Consider the following 20617-nt stretch of genomic DNA (forward strand, 5'->3'; position numbering starts at 1 on the left):
CCTCCTCCAAAACAGAAACACCCCAAAACCAAAAACCCTACGATTTAATGAGTTAACTACAGCTAGAATAATGTTTTCAGTTTTAATTGCTACAAATTGATAAATCTGGGCAGAAGAAGTACAGGTTTTAATAATTATAGTGATCAGCGCATAGAAGGATTTCCATATGATGACTCAATGTATGTGGGAGAGAGGGAATCCTTTTCAAAGAAAAAGTTAAGAGGGGTTCAATTGCTATAAAATCAAATAAGACACTCATTAATTGAATTTAGATTGTTCACTAAGTTCTAGAATACCACAAGTACAAGACAAAACTAGACTGAATTACATAGAATGTGTTACTTTACAGAATTGACAAGAAACCCATGGAACTATAGATTCAAGAAGGATTCATGTCCTGAAATCATAGATGATAGTCCCATAACTGGTAATTAAAACTAGGAATATTCTTGGGATATTCTTTGAACTCACAGTGTAACAGCTTTGAAATATTCCTTGAGGTCGCAGGTAGAAATGGTGCCATTTTCAAATATTTTCCTCTTACTCACCTGCTTCAGTTAATATTGAGCAAGGAAAATCGTGATTATGGATACAGATGACACCAGATTCTTCATCATGTTTTATCAATATTTATAATGATAGAAAATGTTTAAAATGTAAGAAAGACATTTTTGATTTTTATAGAAATTAAGAAATTTCTGGCTTAGCATTTTGGTGACCCACTGGAGAATTGCTGTTACCTGGCTAAGTTATCCCATTCTGTAGTAAATTTTTCTAAGAACACTTCGACGACATTCATACAGTTGTGGTAATCTCGTGTTCTCTGGAAATCCTCTTCCCTTTGCAAGCACAGATTGTTGGACTGAAGGCACAGATCCAGCCACTGGTCGTTTAAGTGACTTATTTCCTTGTGTTCAGGAGACTCCTGCTTCTTGGTTAACTCATCCACCTTCTCTGTAATAGTGGTCACTGATGACTGTTTGCACTGTAGTTTCTTAACAAAATCCTAAAGGATAACAACAATAAAATAATGTTGAATAACCACCCCCCCAAATAAATACAGATTGAGACATAGATACAATACCTCTGAATACTTTTGTAATTGAAGAATGTATAGTGAGGGACAAAGAGAAAATCTAAAATCATCATACTTCCTTATGAACAAATTTCCAAGTGTTTAAGAATCAGAGGGTACTGTGGTATTTTCTTGTGTTACTTTGAAAAGTATAAGGAAAAACTGATAAATGTGAAACAGTATTATAGCCACTAAGGAAAAAAGCTAATATTTTATCTTAAAGTGCATCCTTAGTTTTCTAAAAATTTTTAAAGTTCATGCTTTTAAGAATAAAATCTAATTTATATTCTTTCCATTCTTCTTTCTGCATATTCAAACAATATCCCAGTAGAAAATAAAAATGGCTGATTGTCACAGAGAAAAAATAAATGTTAAGCTTTGTTAAAAATCTGGTACAGGGCTTCCCTGGTGGTGCAGTGGTTAAGAATATGCCTGCCAATGCAGGGGACACGGGTTCGAGCCCTGGTCGGGGAAGACCCCACATGCTGCGGAGCAACTAAGCCCGTGTGCCACAATTACTTGAGCCTGCGCTCTAGAGCCCGTGAGCCACAACTACTGGGCCCGCGTGCCACAACTACTGAAGCCCACGCGCCTAAAGCCCGTGCTCTGCAACAAGAGAAGCCACCGCAGTGAGAAGCCCGTGCACTGCAACGAAGAGTAGCCCCCGGGTGCCGCAACTAGAGAAAGCCCACGCGCAGCAATAAAAACCCAACGCAGCCAAAAATAAAATTAATTAATTAAAAAAAAAAGAATTCTTTAAAAAAAAAAATCTGGTACAACTTCCAATCAAGTTAATATACTTATAATAATTTTCTATTATACTTTAAATTATATAAATATTTTATTACATTTTAAATCAGTTGTATGTTAATATGTTTTATATATTTAATAAATTGATAAATCCTACAGCTTTAGCAATATTGTGATGAAAAGCTAATGAATAATAAGGCTTCATGTTTGTTTAATGGCAGAGTCTTCTGGTTCTGCTAGCTAAACCACAGTTCTTTATTCAGAAATAAGCTACAGAGTGAATGTCTTTCAATGCAAGTGGCCAACTGGAGCTCCAAGAAAATATCTGAATGTTCACTTTCTGAGGTATATTTTTCTGGCACCAAATGAAAGTTGTTCTATCTCATTCCTTAAATAACTATGTGTAAGGATTGATTGACACACACCCGTCCTGGTCTCCTCTAGCTCCCCTGGAGGCACGTTAATTCCTACCTTTACTTGAGACACCATGTTCTGTGCAATATTTAGCTCCAGTTCTGAGTGCCTCCTCTTCATATTCTGCAGCTGCTGACTGGCATCCTGGAGGTAAATCCAAAGCTCAGCCTTCATGTGCTTGATCTCTTCCCAGCCCTGAGTTAAGTTCTGTGCCTGGGCAAGCCTTCGTTCAATCTGGAGGAAACACAGAGGCAAAAGTTAGCAGCAATGGACAGAATCATTTATGTTCAATGAATCAGCCTGTCCATGTACACAGGCCAACACACGTATGCGCGTGCGCGCACACACACACACACACACACACACACGAGTGATAAATCCAAAAAGAATTATTTGCTTCAAGAAAAACAGATTTTATATTTAGGTTTTCTAAAGACTTCAAATGTCTAAGACTTAGGCCATAGGATTTCAATCAATACTGTGAAGGTCTAGAAGTTTTAACAATTTATTAGGTCAGAAGCTGCCCTAATGGTTTCACATTGGGCATTTCAGTGGATACATCTGTTTGACTGAGTCATCAATTTGGTCTTGGGGTTAACTAGAAAAGACTTATATTGTCCTCTAGTGCATAGTTGCTGATACTTCTTATAGAACACTGAGTTATTAACATTTTGGATATATGTTTAGATCTGCTTCACTGGTTTTTGAAATCATATAACTTATTTCGATAAATCATTTCTGTAAAAAAAAATATAGGAGCTATATCATCTTTCTTAAGGATTTAAATACAGACTTGCTTTGGTAATGTAATAAAACATAAAAGTAAAAATACATATGTTAGTTTAATTATTTTAATATCCATAATATAATTATTTAATTACCTTAATTTCTTCATTATTTTTTCCTTTAGATCATTTTACTATTCTGGAATATTTAATCAGTTAAATAACAAAACCAAGTCTTTTTTTTTTTTTAATCCAAACATGTTGTGTTCCAGAGTTTAAGGCAGCAGCAGCAAACACACAGCCTCTGTGGCGCCATCTGTCTGCTGCAGGCAGGTACTGCTAACTCATCACAACACTGTCCAAAGGGCCCAGATACAGCTTCAGAATTCTTCTCAACACCACACTCAGCCACTGCCAATGAATTAGAAGGGTCATGACAGATGTTTGCCATCCTAATAGGAAGGGTCAGGAGGCCCTTTCACACTAAATATGACCGAAAGAAAACAATGGAAAAGGAGAAAAGAAAAAAATGAGTGAAAAAATAGGAAAAGAGAAAGAGAGAATGGTAATTGAGGAGAAAAGAGAAGAGGAAAGAGGTGCGAATGTTTAGCAGTTCAATGGGACTAAATATTTCACTTCCAATTCAGTGGCATCAGTATTAGCGTGTGCCTACTTTTCTGTGACTTAGTTGAAATTCAATACATATTTATTATAATGCTTGTAGGAGCATTATAGCAAGAATACTCCAAGGAGAAAAATTTTTTCACATCTAACATTCAAGCAAGAGAATATAGTCAGATATATCCAATGTCATTTTTTAACTTTTACCATTTGTTCTGTTTGTTGAATGTCTTTTGCTGTGGTTTTCACTGAAGAGTTTGACAAGTCACACATGGTACAAAGGAGATCTAAGTAGGTCCTTGCCTGTTCCTGCAAAGCTCTGAAGTGTTTGACCTGAAAAAAACAAAAGAAGAAAAAAAAAACTTGTCAGAGTGAAAGAGACATGCTATATTTAGATAGCAAATATTTGTACCGTTTGTGGTATTTTGTTGACATTTCAAAAATAACCTTGCTATGCTCAGTATTTTCACCATTGTTGTAAATGACATATATTAGTTACTCAAAAGAAAGCGCTCCAAACACACTGGCAGGGAGCCATTGGTCCACCAGCCGTTTCTTACTCTAATTAGCCTGTATGGTCTGGGAAAGGGGAACAACCAAGAAACTTCCACAGTTTTTCCAGATTCTCTGTTCACATTCTAGCTTGTTCTCTTCTCTTTTCTTTTTTTTTTAAATATTTATTTATTTATTTTTGGCTGCATCGGGTCTTCTTTGCGGCATGCGGGATCTTTTATTGCGGTGCACGGGCTTCTCTCTAGTTGTGGTGTACGGGCTCAGCAGTTGTGGCACACGGGTTCCAGAGAGCGTGGGCTTCTGTAGTTGTAGCGTGCGGGCTCCAGAGCCTGTAGTTGAAGCACACAGGCTCTCTAGTTGTGGCGCATGGGCTTAGTTGCCGTGCGGCATGTGGGATCCTAGTTCCCCAACAGGGACGGAACTGGCAGCCCCAGTTGTCAGGCTACTGCAGGAGTTACATGAGAAGTGATGATGGCCTGATGGAGGGCGATGGGTGGTAGAGGTGGTGAGAAGTGGCTTTCGCTTACTACATCTTTGTGATTAATTGGGAAAGAGGTATTGACTGCAAGTTGTATGGGATAAAGTTGATCTACAGAAACAGCAGGTGATCTTCCAAAATCATAGCGAATAATGGAGCCTAACTTTTTGACTCATCTCAGTATATTTCCTCTAAGCTGTGTGGGTTGCCTAGATACATCATTCTCACATAAATGTAACAAATACAGATCAATTTCCCATTAAGTAGAAAGCAGCACCTAAACTTTTATCCATTGCACAGACTGACTGGTGTTTCACTTCCAATTAGTATCATTAGCCATTAACCAAAACCATCCCATCAGGTACCCATGGCTCAGAGAAAGTTATCTGTCCCAAACAGCCTTTGGAAATGAGCAGAGAATGAGATATCTGAATTTTTATTTTATAAAGATATTTACTTTAAAAAAATAATGATTTATTTTAAAATGTATACAGTTGTCCTGATTCCAAAAGCATTGGGAGCAGCTTGTGACTGTCAATGACAAAACAGTTATGAAAGATTTTTGCTAAAAATCAATTTCAAGGGCAAATCTGATAGTACTTTTTCTCATTCCCCCAAATTCACATCATGCCTTATGAAAACAAATGACATTCTTAATGGAATCAAATCAGTCTGTCATTAGCTAATGGTAGTGAGGTCCATATTATCATTACATATGTATTGAGCATTTACCAGGTGGGAGGGATACACGACGCACCCTGGGACCCTGACCAAATTCAACGGCAGCCCATCAAAGCCTGCCCAGAGTCTGACACCCTGTCAGTAGTGGAATTCTCCAGTGACACATCCAAGCGAACTAATGACCCAGGACCTGCTCGACTTTACATGAAAGCAGTACTTGCCAAAGGAAAGACTGATCAAAACAAAGCAAAACAAAAAGAAACAACAAAAAACCTCTTCTCCTTCAGAACAACTGAGGTCCAGGTGTTTCCAATACCTCTAATTCCTTTCTCTGTTGCTTCCAAAGGGGGGCAGCCCATTCTGAGAAGCAGTGTGGAAGGGGCAGAAGGTAAAACAATGGACCATACAGTCACTGAATCTGGGCCCCAAGAAGGATCAGCATCCTCCTGCAACCACAGCTAATGCGGCTGCTGTAGGAAACTTCCTGTTCTAGCGAAAGGTCGCTGGGATTAATGTTATTCTCCCCCTCGCTTTTACTTCTTTTTTGGGGGAACAAAAGAGAAGAATCAAGCTTTGGTCTGCATTGTTCTGAATAAAGTACATTGGAAACAAACAGCCACAAGACAATGAATGACCCAAGAAAGCTCACAGTCTAATGAAAAAGCAGAATACAGACAATCTTTATTTCATTTCTTGATTCAAGGAGAGCCATGTTTGATTTGTCCATATTCTATTTTTTTTTTTTTTTTTTTTTTTGTGGTACGCAGGCCTCTCACTGTTGTGGCCTCTCCTGTTGCGGAGCACAGGCTCCGGACGCACAGGCTCAGCGGCCATGGCTCACGGGCCCAGCCTCTGCGCGGCATGTGGGATCTTCCCAGACCGGGGCACGACCCAGTGTCCCCTGCATTGGCAGGTGGACTCTCAACCACTGCGCCCCCAGGGAAGCCCCATATTCTATTTTTTATAAGGTGTAATACATGCACTTCTGTGAGCCATTTCATGACTTAAATAATGTAAATCATTTAAGCCAGAAAGTATACTTTGGGGGACATATTAATTGCACATATTCTCTAAGCGGACTAAATGAACAAACATTATTTTAGTATCAATTTGAGGTAAAAAAATTGAATTTTTACATTACTTCCTATCTGGCAGCAACCTTTACAACTAAAATCCTTTAAAATATATTCTTTGCACTACATAGAAAAATTGCTTAGTACAAAAAATCTAGAAACATCCCTCAAATACTCTGATGAAATATCAGCAGCAACATTTTAAGCACGTAGATGTCAAATTAATAGACCATAGGTTCCTTTCACATGATAACAATAATTCATTCAGCATTCACTCAATAATTATTTAATAAGCACCTCGTTTTGTGCCAAAAAATTCAGGAGAGGCTAATTTTGCTTTTCTGTTTACAAATCACGTACACTGCGGTATACCATTTGAATTTCTTCATAACTTTCAGAAGGAAGCATACTTATAATCACTTTACCTAATAGAACACTGAGGCTCAGAGAAATTCAGTGATTTACCCATGGTCACCCTGTTGAGCAGGTACTGGAATCGATCTTCTGGCTACAGTGCCCATGCCCTATTTATTCTACCAGATTGACCTCAGTTGTGCGTCCGTCTTCCTGGTTAGAATGTGGACTTAACTGGAATCAAGCTCAGACCTTATTTATACTTTTGTATCTCCAGCAACCAGCACAATTTGGCACAAAATAGGTACTTAACATGTTCTCATCAAATGAATGAATCAGAGCGTAACATAAACTTGCAGGAATCACAATCTACCTGCTTAACGGCTTCTGCTCTGCTGAGAGGGGGATGTGCGCTTGGCTTTAAATCGGGCTGGACTGCAGAAAGCCAGGCCTGGCACTGCTGCAGGGTGTCTTGTCGACTAACGTGCTTCTGAAGTTCATGTTCCAGACTCTGGTACACCTGAGACAGAACAATCATGCTGCGGTCGTGAGAGCTGTTTTATATCTCTAAAAAGATCACTGCAAGCAAATGAAACAAGTCCACTTTCAATGGATCCCTCTCCCCACCATGCCCCCCAAAACTAGATACATATCTACGGAGTCTGCATATGTTCCAAAATGTTGCAAATATGCCCCAGTTTATAACTTCTCAACCCACACATTACAACATAATATCCTGATCATGGAAAGACAAGGGGGGCAGGGTGAATGTAACGCTAGAAATGTGTTAGAATACATAAAATCTTTGGAGGAAATTGGTCAAACATAAATCAAAAGTTTTTGCAGCTTTCCCCCATGATATAAATACTGTCCTTTTCATTTAAACTAGAAACTAAAAGTAAAAATAAAATGCCGGCTCATGAAAAGATAACCAATATTTCTCTAACTGAAAAGCTTCTGTTTTAGGGTACGGTAAATTGGAACTAAATTATAACACAGGGGAGGGCAGAGTTTGATGCCCTCATTTCATCTTAGAAGTTACATTCCAGGACAACACTAATCTAGAATAACCCAAACATTTTCTAATGCATCTATTCAATTACTTAATCCTCAACCAGCCAAGCAATTTCCATTTTATCCACAAAGACATGTTGAGAAGCTATTATGTGTTTCCTTGAAATCAAGGTGAAATATACCTATGACGTTTTCTGAGCAAGCTCTTCATCAAAAACAAAAGAAAGAAAAAAAGACTATGAGGTTAGACTGGCTTTTCTTTCCTTATTGAGACAACAGAAGCAGTAATTGAATTCTGCTTTTCTCTGTCATCTATTAAATTAATCATTTTTATCTGATATTAGGACTATCCCTTATTTATTTTTATTCCAAGCAGAACCAAAAAGAAAAAAGGTATTTTGCTTTCTTTAACATTTTTGCAAAGTTTAATTATAAGATTCTGACTCTGTTCTTAGAATTTCATCTACTTTTTAAAAGTTTATTTTTAAAATATGTTTGTCTTTCGAACATTTACTAATTAAAAAAAAAATTAAGCTGTGTCCCTAATGCACAGAAAAAGCCTGCTACAAAGACAGTGCTAAGAAATCTCTGTTGAGTGAGTGAACAAATGAGCTCACCAAAAGCTCCATGCCACTGTTTTTCTTGTCTCACCCCCTTTGTCATCATCTGCAATTATTTGTTAGATTCTTTTATCCCTCTTTTTCATTAACTTTTTTTTTTTTTTTGGCCGTATGCGGGCCTCTTACTGTTGTGGCCTCTCCCGTTGCGGAGCACAGGCTCCGGACGCGCAGGCTCAGCGGCCGTGGCTCACGGGCCTAGCCGCTCCACAGCATGTGGGATCCTCCCAGATCGGGGCATGAACCCGTGTCCCCTTCATCGGCAGGCGGACTCTCAACCACTGCACCACCAGGGAAGCCCATTTATTAACTTTTTGAAGGTGGATTTTCCAAGTCTAGGGATCAACTAATGTCACCCAGCATTTTTTTTTATTATCGTGATGAACACAGATAATTCTCCCCATGTCACTTGTATTTCTCCAGTTCTTACTAAATAGCCCAGTAACAAAAATAGATGGACCCTACTCAGTGTCATTTATAAATTCCAGAATAATAAAGAGTAATCCACTAATTTTACTTAATTGTTGTTAAAAGGGTGATTCTTATTTATCTTAGACTTATATCTATAACATTAAGGATTCCATTTTATTGGAGGGATACCCACTGAAGTATACCTTGAAATTGGTGCTTACTTCTTTTCTCAATTTCTATATGAATACATAAAAATACTGAATTAGAGTAGAACCTGGGCTGCATAGAGTTAAAAAGAAATAATTATTGTGTGACTTACAGAATAAACTTATTCTGATGTAATAGAATAAATGGCAAATAAGAAAGAAGTATTATTGATGGTGTGCAAATAAAAATAAACAAAATTAAAAATTTTTTTCATAATCAATTCATGGAATAAAGGGATTGAGTAAAAGCCACATGTCTGAAATTTGCCACTTCATCACATCAATCAAATATATGATATGTTAGTTCTATGTTCACATAGAGACTATGAAATCTATCCTCTTATTTTCTGTCTGGAAAAACACCAAAACGATCCCAAAGACTGAAGCACAAAAACTATTTTTAAAAACCTCCAGTTTGCACAGTTTTTCTCCTTAATTCTTCATCATTCTAGAATGTTCCAGTGGTACTCACCCTCTGGGCTGTACTGCAGATGGCTGAGTAACTATCCTTTGTGCCCTGCAGATGAGCATGTACATTTTGTTTAAGTTTCGCTTGGAGGTGGTCTGCACACTGGCTGATCAAATTGTCGCCTTTAATTTTAAGGTTGTTCAAACGGTCTTCAAAACCAGCAATTTCTTCCATCATTGCCTACAAAAAATGAAACAAGTACTGAGTTCCCATTCCAGTTTTAGTCTTTAAATAATCTATTCATCAAACAGAAAGTTAAAGATCAATCATTTCACTGTTTAAAATGTCTTTAAAAGAGTTTTGCAATTTGTCTTGGTTACCATATCAACAAATGAAAAAAGAAGTATATTTTCAGAGATACTCCAATGGGAAAAGTTAATGAATTTAATGGATTAAGTTACATACGAATAATGAAGTAACCTTTAAGTGATTTCATGAGGCTGATCTCAGTTAGAGATCTGCTCCATGGTATTATTACCAGCAAGAAGGATGTTAATACATTTTTCATCTCTACAAATTATAATTCTGGTATAATTTATATCTAAAATAATCTAATTACAACTTAATCTAATTTACTAATGTCTAATTTATCTAATATGATATCTAATTTATGTAATAATCGAATGTCTAAATTATGTAAGATCTAATTTACATCTAATAATACTTATATTGATAAAAATAACCTTTATCACTTACCATTTATTAAGCACCTGCTATAGTGAAGGGACTATATATAAGCCCGGATAAATGTGTATTATTACTATTGTTTTACAGATGAGGAGATTGAAGCACAGAGATGTTATAAAACATGTTCAAGGGACTTCCCTGGTGGCACAGTGGTTAAGAATCCACCTGCCAATGCAGAGGACACAGGTTCGGGCCCTGGTCCGGGAAGTCCCCACATGCCGTGGAGTAACTAAGCCCGTGCGCCACAACTACTGAGCCTGCGCTCTAGGGCCCGTGAGCCACAACTACTGAAGCCCATGTTCCACAACTACTGAAGCCCGTGAGCCACAACTACTGAGGCCCGTGTGCCACAACTACTGAGCCTGCGCTCTAGAGCCCGCGAGCCACAACTACTGAAGCCTGTGCACCTAGAGCCTGTGCTCCGCAACAAGAGAAGCCACTTCAGTGAGAAGCCCGTGCACCTCAATGAAGAATAGCCCCTGCTCACCACAACTAGAAAAAGCCCGTGCCCAGCAACGAAGACCCAATGCAGCCGAAAAGAAAAGAAAAACCATGTTCAAGGTTTCACAAGTAGTAAATGGCAGAGCCCCCAGCTTTGGGCCCATCTCTGCCCTCTTCCAGTTCACACAAACCACTATGCCCACCTGTGTTCTCTAGTGAGCTTTCTCACAAGATCACTTAGAGAGCAGGAACCAACTTTTCAAATCAGGTTCTAATTTCCTTACAATGCTAATGACAAGTGACATTCCAACACAAAGTTTCCTGGGTTGACACATCAATACATCTAAGGGAAACCAGGTGGTCCTTCAGCAGCCCAGGGTCCACCACTTTTTTTCCCGTGGTGCTGGGTTAACAGTTATTATATATGCCATATTGAAAAGAAACATTTTATCTTCGAGCTGGAATGGAACCACTATATCATGAGGTTACTGAGGGTATTTTCTCAGTGCCAAATAGACTATATCATGTAGTTACTTTTCTGTTGGTATTTGCTAAATAAAATCTTCTCCTATAGGAATCCTGAAGCCCAGAATGGTTAACTGGTCTTCCTAAGACACACTACTAGATATTTACCATGTCACGACTAAAAATCAGTTTCCCATTAAGCTCACTGAAATTGCTCCATAAAATTGTGACTATATGACATCTGTCACCTGGCACATATAATTACTAAAAATACATATTAATAAATATACTAACACCACATATCAGTACTGTACTTTATGGTTTCCAAGATACTTTCACATACATTATCTCCCGTGATGAGGCTGGTGTCATTATCACCCTTAACGGAGGAGAAAAGGAGGCGCAGAGAGGCTAAGTCCCCCCAGTTAGGAAGAAGACAGTCTGGCTAGAACCCAGACTCTTTGACTACTATTTTTGTATCCTATCTTTAGCTATACTTTTCTAAAATAAAGATAATTTCTCTTTGATAAACTACTCCCTAAAGATTATATTCTGCAATGAAAAACTATTGGCTGGGAAAAATGCTACAATATGTTCAGAAGGTGAATGCCAAGATTCAGCTGTTGTTAGTCACTTAAATATTAAATTGAACTGTTCTCAATTATCAGTCATTCTTGAGACTCAGACCTGATCCTTTAGGTGCAGTCATCACGACCCAGAGAGGCGCATGCGTGCGCTCACACACACACGCACGCACATACACACGGCACACCTGCTAAAGCCACCCTGTATTCTTCAGCTCCTTAAAGCTCAGGCATACCTTGTGGCGGGCCAGTTGCTGGGTAACCGTCTCTAGACTGCTTGTCTCCATGAGGTCGGGTGCCACTAACCTTCCTGACATCTGCAGCAGCCACTTTTCCACTTCTTGGAGCTCACCGTTGTAATCTTCGTGGTCTCTGACTTTCACCTCGAGACGGCAAACATGCTCCTGTGAAGCCAGGTGTCCGTTAGAAGTGGCTTTCAAGCCAAAAATCTACTCAAAACTTTCATAATTTTAAAAGCCCAGGAAAACTCATAGGGTAGGTAGAGTTACACACATCAGAAACTTACTAGGAATGGAAAAAAAAGATACAACACGACCCACAAAGTCATTTCGCCATTTAAAACACCCATCTGAATAAAAGGAAGAATATTGACCCATACCACGCCTTAAAATCTTCTGACAGATAAAAAGGAGTCAGGACCCCCTTTGTGGCAAATACACACATTTGTACTGAATTTCTGATCACTCCTTACTTTTCCTGCACTGCAGAGGTTCTGGTAATCACTTTGAAGTTGATCTATTTTGTCCTTTAAAGTAACATCCTGCACCAGCTCCAGGAGGGCTTCCCCTTTTTCTCTCACTGATTTTACTGATGGTTCATGGGACAACACCGTTTGTTGAAGTGACTTGAATTACAAAGAAAAAACAACAAGAGCCAGCTCATCTATGTGATCAAGGCGAATATATATATATACGTTGGCATGTATAAGTTTATCTACTTCAAATAAAGATCTGACATATACTTTAAAAATTAGTAAGTATAAAGCAATAAAGAGAGAATGCCTTTTTATGGCTAATACAGTTTTTCAATACAGAGTAAAAGTAAGACATCCAATAGCCCTTCACATGCGCAGAGAGAAGTATGGAAAAGAATTACATTCGGCTAAATTTAACATGGTTCATATTGCTGGCTTCTAGCTCATTCCTTTCGGCAGAGAAGTAAACCTTAATTCTCTACGAAGGGAGCGAGGTGCTATCTTTTGATTTTGACTCGTGAAATCAATAGCAGCTTGAGCTGGATGTGAAGTCTGGGAGACAAATTCCAGTTGCAACGTTGCTATGATGGCCTAGAAGTGCTATTTAAATATATCAAGAACTCAGAGGGAACTAAAAAAGAAGCAGCAGTGTGATTCTTATGTAACACCTTCAAAGACACACTGTCAGGCTAGGCAGAAGAACCAAGGACAGGAATAGACACACTGGCTGGAGTAGGAGAAAGCTGCTGACAGGAAAAGCTTCGAGGCAAAGCCATCACACTGTAATTCTTAAAGAATATCGCTCAACAATTTGGGTCAAATTTAGAAAACAGACTATTCCATGTATAAGCTTCAATAACCGTTTCACAGATTTGAGCATGTGAAATATTTATATCTACAGCATGTTATAGTGATATCCACATCACCATTTATTCTTTCAAAAATTAATTTCTAAGATGTTTAACTACAGTTGGTTAACTAGAATTTATTTTCTTAGAAATACGATGTCTCATTTAGCATCTACCCCAGGTCAGTTTATAGGCCTTCTGTACCAAAAGATGAAGGAAAGACTCTACCAAAAAGATAAAATCTGTAGGTGTGAGATCCTAATGCCAAGAAGGCTTTTCCGGAGGATCCACATACCTGGATCACACTGTCAGAATAGATCTCCATTTACTGATACAACCTTTGAATATCAGACAAATACAATTCCTGAATGGAAAGATAAGTCTGATGTAGTGTTTCCAGCCAAATAAATCTATACCACTCCCCACCAGCAGAATAGGCACATTAGGACTTTTTCTAGCACTCACTAAGGGTGACACAAACCAGGAATCACGTCCCACCAGTTCAGTCCTACATGACGTCCTCGTGCATCTGTCAGTTAGTAACAACACACTACCTTGTATTTAGATAGTTGAGCTTTTTTCTCATATAATTCCATTTTGGGTTCTTCAGGAATGTATAGGATTTCTCGGTACTCTGCTATCCACTGAGTTAGCGCTTTGTATTTATCTGAGAATTCCTTTGTCAAATGAAGGCCTTTTTCCAGAGTCATGTGCTCCTTCCGGACAGTGCTGGTCAGTTCCTTCAACTGTTCCACGTGGTCATGGATCTCTTTTCTTAACGTCTCTGCCTCACCATCTTCCAAGTATGTAAGAGCTCTCTCTCCTTTCTCTCGGGCTGATTTGAGCAAACTCTGGCCTTTCTCCATGTCTTTTAGCAAACCCTGAGAAAGAGTGGGAAGCAAATACAAACAAACAAATGAATAAACAAACAAATAAATGCAAATAACTTAGCATTATTTCTTTCCTTTTAAAGAACAGCCTTTCAAGTCTCATTCTTGAGTCTACTGATTTCTCCTTAAAATACGTTTTTTGAAGTTTATAACCAGATTTGGTCTGCCAGCAATCAGGAATCTTCTTTACTTCAATATAGGTCTTTTAAAGTCTTGATCAGCATATCATTTCCAAATCAGAGACTTAAGGAAGAACTTGATGTTTCTCTTGTCCTTAACAGTGCTCCTATAGATCTGAGTTAAAACTCTATTAACGCACAGTGCCATGAATTTGAGATAATTTTTTTCTTTTAATATTTAGTGTCAAACTGGAACTTAGTTAAGAATTTCGTGCGTAGCCATGTGTAAGACATTGAAATGACTTCACAACACAAATAAATGAAAGCCAGTCTTTGGCTTAAGAGATTATAACTTGGAATTTAGAGTGAAATGATGAGCCATGGATCACCAATCATACTGGGCTGGGATGAACACACTCCCAATTCTACGCGGGAGACAGGAACAGCTCGTGAAAGAAGAAGGGCTGGGAGACAAATCCGATATTTGCATGCCTACCTCCAATGTCTTCATTTTTTTCCCCATCATCACTTTATCTACTTTATCAATTTTGGCAGCCACATTCTTGAAATTTTTGTGAGTAGAGCTGTACCAATCCGAATAGGAACTTAAAGATAATTCTGATTCCTCCAAACTCTGGATCTCTTCCTCCAGGAATTTTATTTGTTCCTTTGAAAGAAGAAACACAATTGAGCAGTGATGAAAGACCTGTGCCAGTGCCTTTCTTGATAAACACGTATTATCTTCACTGGAAGTCAGCGAAAGGAAGAACATCTGGCTTGGGAAGTTTGCTGGCCTATGATGAGCAGGGGTGGCCCACTCACCAGCACCTGGAGGAGAAGGGCTTGGTATCTGGACGTCAGCTGGGTGGCCTGGAAGCCCATTTGGCTGCTCACGTGGCTCTCATCCAGGATCTCCTGTGCTCTGGCTCCCACTTCCTCAACTTCGTCTCTGTACACAGTGATTTCTTCATGCCACTTCTGAAATGACACAATATTGAAGGAAAGGCTCAATCTCACAGATTCTTGAATAAGACAAATAAATATATCTTCTTACTAGAAAACGATTTCAGTGTATTGTTAGAATATACTTATTCTGTGATATAATTTTGAAAATACTTCACATAAAACCTTCACGAAAATGTAATTCCAGTGACATGATAAAAACTGTACACTTAATGAGTTTGAGTGCTTTTCTGTCTATATTACATATATTTTTATATCTTTTGTTGTACTTAAGATAAATTTTAAAATAGATGAATAAGGAAAAGAAGTTCCAGAGGCCTAAGGATTATTTTGATCATGTGCACTGACTCTACATAAAAATTAGAATAAAATTAATTTTCAAGTATTATGTCAATGTAGTACATTAGAGCAATTTCAAATCAGAGCCATAAACAAATTATTGCAACACTAGCATTCATGTATCTTTACCAAGCAAGGTAATAAAGCTTGGGAAGAAAATATAAAATACTTCATTAAACTAGACTGCCTTAGGATTCTAATAAACAACTGCTGATAGAAGAATGCCCCATTATAATGTACATCAAATTTCTTTGCAAGTAGAAAGAGATTTTGCAAAAGCTAAACCTTGGACCAAAAGTTACTAAATATTTTAAGGAAACAAATTACGCAAGGCAACTGCTACTCTGACAAAGATGAGGAATTTACATTAGTTGTACCTTCATCTGATGTAATTGTATCTCCTTGGCTGCCCGGTTAGACTGACGTCCACTTCTGAGACTCACTTTGTCCTCCATTGCTTTTAGCCACTCGTCTACTTGCTGAAACTTTTGTTCCATCAGTCTCAATTTGTTGACTACATTATTGAACTGAGTTCGGGTCTCGGACAGCCTCTGCTGGTAAGCCTGCCAGTCCTGCCGGAGAGATTCTAATGCCCGGTCCTCCGTCTGGGGGATGCCCGATGGTATCACTTCCTCTCTGGTGTGCAGCACTGAATGCAACAGGGCCTGTCCTTCTGTGCAGTGCACCTGGAGCTCCTGTAGGGGAAAGGTATGGCTGCCACACCTCACTTATATTTTACACCCGTGTAGGTGATCATGTCTCACCCAAGCCAACCGTGCCCTTCACGTTGGCTTCAAGAAAACTTCACGTTAGGAAAGAATGCTTTGATTCCGACTTACCCACAAAAAATATGTACCAAAAACTGCATACTGTCTCCCAAGTCAGGAGAAACATTCTGAAATATTTCCAATTAAATTAATCAGAGTGCACACATATACACACAAATACACACACCGAGAGAAATATTTTTCTCAGTCATCTTAGAAGCAATGTCTGAAATTTGGTTTTTCAGCCTACAGGCAAAAAACACTGTGACTAAAGGGTTATTGTTTAATATAATAACCTAGGCTTTTTTTGGCTCCTAATCTGTTTAAAGAGCCTAAGGTTTCTTGCTTTGACATTGAATGGGATCAGTGCTACATGTGTGGCTGAGAAAAGAACAATGGACCTTGTTTTTGCTCAGGAGGGATTCTTTGCCAAAGATGTTCTAGGGAATGCGATGGCAAAGAGAAGTTGGCCCTGGAGGGTACAGGGCACACAAACCTGAAAGGCTGAATTATCACACCTGCCCATCAGGTACTCTTAGGTACAAATACATTTCCCTCCACCAAAGCATAAGTCCCAGAAATTTACCCTACAAATTTAGTATGAACCAAGTCTTGAAGAGCATAAACTACTTTTTTTTATAGAAAGAAAAACTCATATCCTTAAAGATGTTGGCAAAACGGTATTATACACTTGTGTTACTTGATCTGATCATCTAAAGTTGAAAGGGACCAAGTCAAATCCTACCAAGAATGTTAAAAGTGCCAACATATTTAGTCAGAATACAATATTATTAAAAAATCTTTAATACCAACGAAATTGCTCATATCTGACCACTTTTACCCATAGAAATAGCAATCTTATATGGTTCAGACTATTGGATACATTTGTCCTCAGCTATGATATCACTCCAAAAATGTTGTAATGTGAATGTATTGTAAATGGAAAAGAAGAACAATTTATATGGTAAAATATTAATCAAAATGATGACAAACAGAAATGTTATTCCAAAATTCCTAAAATTTTTTAAAGGTAATTTTGTACAATCTCTTTCCTTAATTCAGGGTTTGGCAAACTTTTTCCATAAAGGGTTGGACAGCAAATATTTTAGGCTTTGTGGGCCACACAATCTGCTGCAAGTACTTAACTGCCTAACCTTGCCCTTGTGGTGCCAATGCAGCCATAGACGCTACATAGATGAACAGGTGTGGCTGTGTTCCAATAAAGCCTCATTTAAAATATGGGTTCTGGGCTACAGTCTACTGATCCTTGCCCTAATTAATCTCCTTTTTAAAAATTAATTAATTAACTTATTTATTTATTTTTGGCTAGGTTGGGTCTTCATTGCTGTGCGCGGGCTTTCTCTAGTGGCGGCGAGCAGTGGCTACTCTTCATTGCGGTGTGTGGGCTTCTCACTGCAGTGGCTTCTCTTGTTGCGGAGCACAGGCTCTAGGCACGTGGTCTCAGTAGTTGTGGCTCGCGGGCTCTAGAGCACAGGCTCAGTAGTTGTGACGCATGGACTAAGTTGCTCTGTGGCATGTGGGATCTTCCCGGACCAGGGCTTGAACACGTGTCCCCTGCATTGGCAGGCGGATTCTTAACCACTGAGCCACCAAGGAAGCCCCTACCTTTCTTAATATATCACCCTTTCCCTATTTTATAGCAGTTTTCACTATTCTACAAATCAATGCATTAGATAAATTCTTATATATATACCACATTTCAAGTATTTATTCTGAGGGGAAAATACAGTTAAATATTTAAAAAATCTATATGTTCTAAGACTCAAATTAAACCTTCAGTAAATGCAAAATAATCTGTGAACATGTTTCACACTGCTGGCAGACCCCCAGATGACTAAGTGAGCTGTAGGACATCGGGACCCTGAAGTAGTTCTGCTGTGCAGTTGGAATGTCACATCTCCACCACCAATTTCTGCCTTAGCGTCTCCCCTCCCTTTTTAACATCTGTGGTGACTCAAAATAAGACAGTGTCCATAAGAATTAATACACAGTGAACTGAGAGGTTGGAGTTAGGTTTGGGTTTGGGCTACATTAATACTGACCAAAGTTAAACATTTTCTTCTGAACAGGAGAAACATCTACTGGTGACAAGTGGCTTCTTGGCCCAGTTCCTACACAGAACTTGGAGAGCTTGGCATTTGCTGGCCAAGAATGTCTGGAGTGAAGGGCTGGGAGGGGTTATAGCCAGAAAACCAAGTCCATTCCATTAAGATAAATTACAACAGCTAAACGTAGCAGACCAGGGTGTGCTACTATTAAGAATAAAATGGATGAGACCCTTAAATAAGCTAATGAAACTATGACTCTTCAACTGCTGCTGTATATTTATTTCATGAATGGACTATTATTTAAATAAGATTTTTCTCCCATCTCATTTAATCCCTCCTCAGAACAACTCTGTGGAGAAAACTGAGTCAGAGACGTTTACCTCTGCCAAAGTCACCCAGGGTCAGTTCTCACCGTAAGTCAGAGTCCAAACTCCCTAATCCCAACCGTGCACTCCCGCCATTACACAACACTCCCTGAGACCCACTGAAATAGCCAGAAATGTTATATGCCAGCGATGACCATCTCAGTCCCGCTTTTCCACCTTGTGTGAGCTGTAGGTACATCTTGCTCAATCCTGAACCAATTCCAATAAGAGCTGACAGTGTTCAGTAAGTTCTAACACAGAGCTGGTGGGACACAGAGTTGTCTTACTGGCCTTTCTCTGTTCTCTACTCTGTGTGCCTGGTTTCCCCTTCTTGGGAACCCCCTGACCCCTATCTGTCTCTCCAGGTAAGATTAAGGGGCTCTCTTTTTTTTTTTTTTTTTTTTGCGTTACGTGGGCCTTTCACTGTTGTGGTCTCTCCCGTTGCGGAGCACAGGCTCCGGACGCGCAGGATCAGCGGCCATGGCTCACGGGCCCAGCCGTTCCACGGCATGTGGGATCTTCCCGGAATGGGGCACGAACCTGCATCCCCTGCATCGGCAGGCGGACTCTCAACCACTGCACCACCAGGGAAGCCCCAGGGGCTCTCTTTGATGCTCCCATAAGATCCCTAATAATAGAGTAGTTCTAGTATTGTCCTTATCACATTGTTAGATAGATCATTACGACCTATCAACAGGTCCACATTTCTTTAGAATGCAAGTTCCTTGCAGGCAAGAATAATATTTTAATCATCTTTACCTGCAGTAGCTAGCCAAGTACAGTGTCTGCACCGCATTAAGTGTTCAGTAAATGTTGAATGAGTCAGTGAATAAGTGGGTTAGGACCACTTTCCCCATGAAGTTTGCCATCTCGCCCTGAATCTCAGACTGCTTAGCTGAGCACCAGTGCTTTTTCTAGCTCCTCAAATTCCTTCTTCTGGGTCTCTGTCCCCGGGCCTGTATCCTCAGCAATGTGGGAGATTTGGGTTAAAACCAGATGGCCTAAGATGGTGTCACCAATTTGACTTTGAGAAGTGTCACGTGCTACTGACTCCTGCAGCTGTGTTCCACATCTGATTCAACCCATTAGGGAGGACCAGGCAGGTGGACCAGCCAACACCATACATGAGGCCACGAGCCATTCCTGTCAGAGGCCACCTTAGCAACTCAACCAAGTCCTCAAGTTCCAGCCCTGCTCAGTCTCAACTGACCAGCAAATGATCTCAACTAGCATACACTACTGAGGTCCCCAAACGCTACAGACCAGACCTCACTAGGGTTTCACTTAATATATATCAGCTATTTATAGGATTTCAGGTCACAGTAACTTCCCACTGCTTAAAATAATGATTCCTGGGGCTTCCCTGGTGGCGCAGTGGTTGAGAGTCCGCCTGCCAATGCAGGGGACACGGGTTCGTGCCCCGGTCGGGGAAGATCCCACATGCCGCGGAGCGGCTGGGCCCGTGAGCCATGGCCGCTGAGCCTGCGCGTCCGGAGCCTGTGCTCCGCAACGGGAGAGGCCACAATGGTGAGAGGCCCGCGTACCACAAAAAAAAAAAAAAAATTAATAATAATAATAATGATTCCATATTCAGAATGAAAATTCCTTTGTTTTATGATGAAGTAGACTTTACCTGAAGATCCCGCAACGTTGTCTCGTGAGTGTGGGCATCACCTTCAAGAACTGAATATCGGTCAAGCTTTTCTTGCTCTTGTTGCAGCCAAGCTTCAAACACCTTCAAGTCTCTCTGATACTCTTGGTGCAGGCGAACTAGTTTTTCAGACTTGGTTACTGCTTCCTATTATTAGCATGTAAGACGATTAAGATGGGGATACATTTCTACATGCAGTTTCAACGAACTGTAAGAACTCACTTTTGGAATTTTAGAAAAGCATGATTATTAAGTCATTAAAATATGAATGTTTCCTAGAAAAGTAAAACATTAAGATTTAGGCAAAAAATAC

General features: G+C 39.4%; 1 protein-coding gene across 1 annotated transcript in view; it reads right to left on the minus strand.

Moving 5' to 3' along the window:
- The window catches only part of SYNE1 (spectrin repeat containing nuclear envelope protein 1), a 457576-nt gene that overhangs the window by 200472 nt on the left and 236487 nt on the right, over positions 1-20617 (minus strand). Inside the window, exons 65-76 of the mRNA XM_060283256.2 lie at positions 20287-20451; positions 15830-16147; positions 14973-15128; positions 14647-14817; positions 13696-14022; positions 12291-12443; positions 11815-11982; positions 9405-9581; positions 7058-7204; positions 3793-3918; positions 2297-2473; positions 741-1006 (exon numbers count right to left, since the gene is read on the minus strand). Coding sequence (XP_060139239.1) covers positions 741-1006; positions 2297-2473; positions 3793-3918; positions 7058-7204; positions 9405-9581; positions 11815-11982; positions 12291-12443; positions 13696-14022; positions 14647-14817; positions 14973-15128; positions 15830-16147; positions 20287-20451 — 2351 coding nt within the window. The remainder of the gene's footprint in view (positions 1-740; positions 1007-2296; positions 2474-3792; positions 3919-7057; positions 7205-9404; positions 9582-11814; positions 11983-12290; positions 12444-13695; positions 14023-14646; positions 14818-14972; positions 15129-15829; positions 16148-20286; positions 20452-20617) is intronic.

This window comes from Globicephala melas, chromosome 14 (assembly GCF_963455315.2).
Source record: "Globicephala melas chromosome 14, mGloMel1.2, whole genome shotgun sequence".
NCBI lineage: Eukaryota > Metazoa > Chordata > Mammalia > Artiodactyla > Delphinidae > Globicephala > Globicephala melas.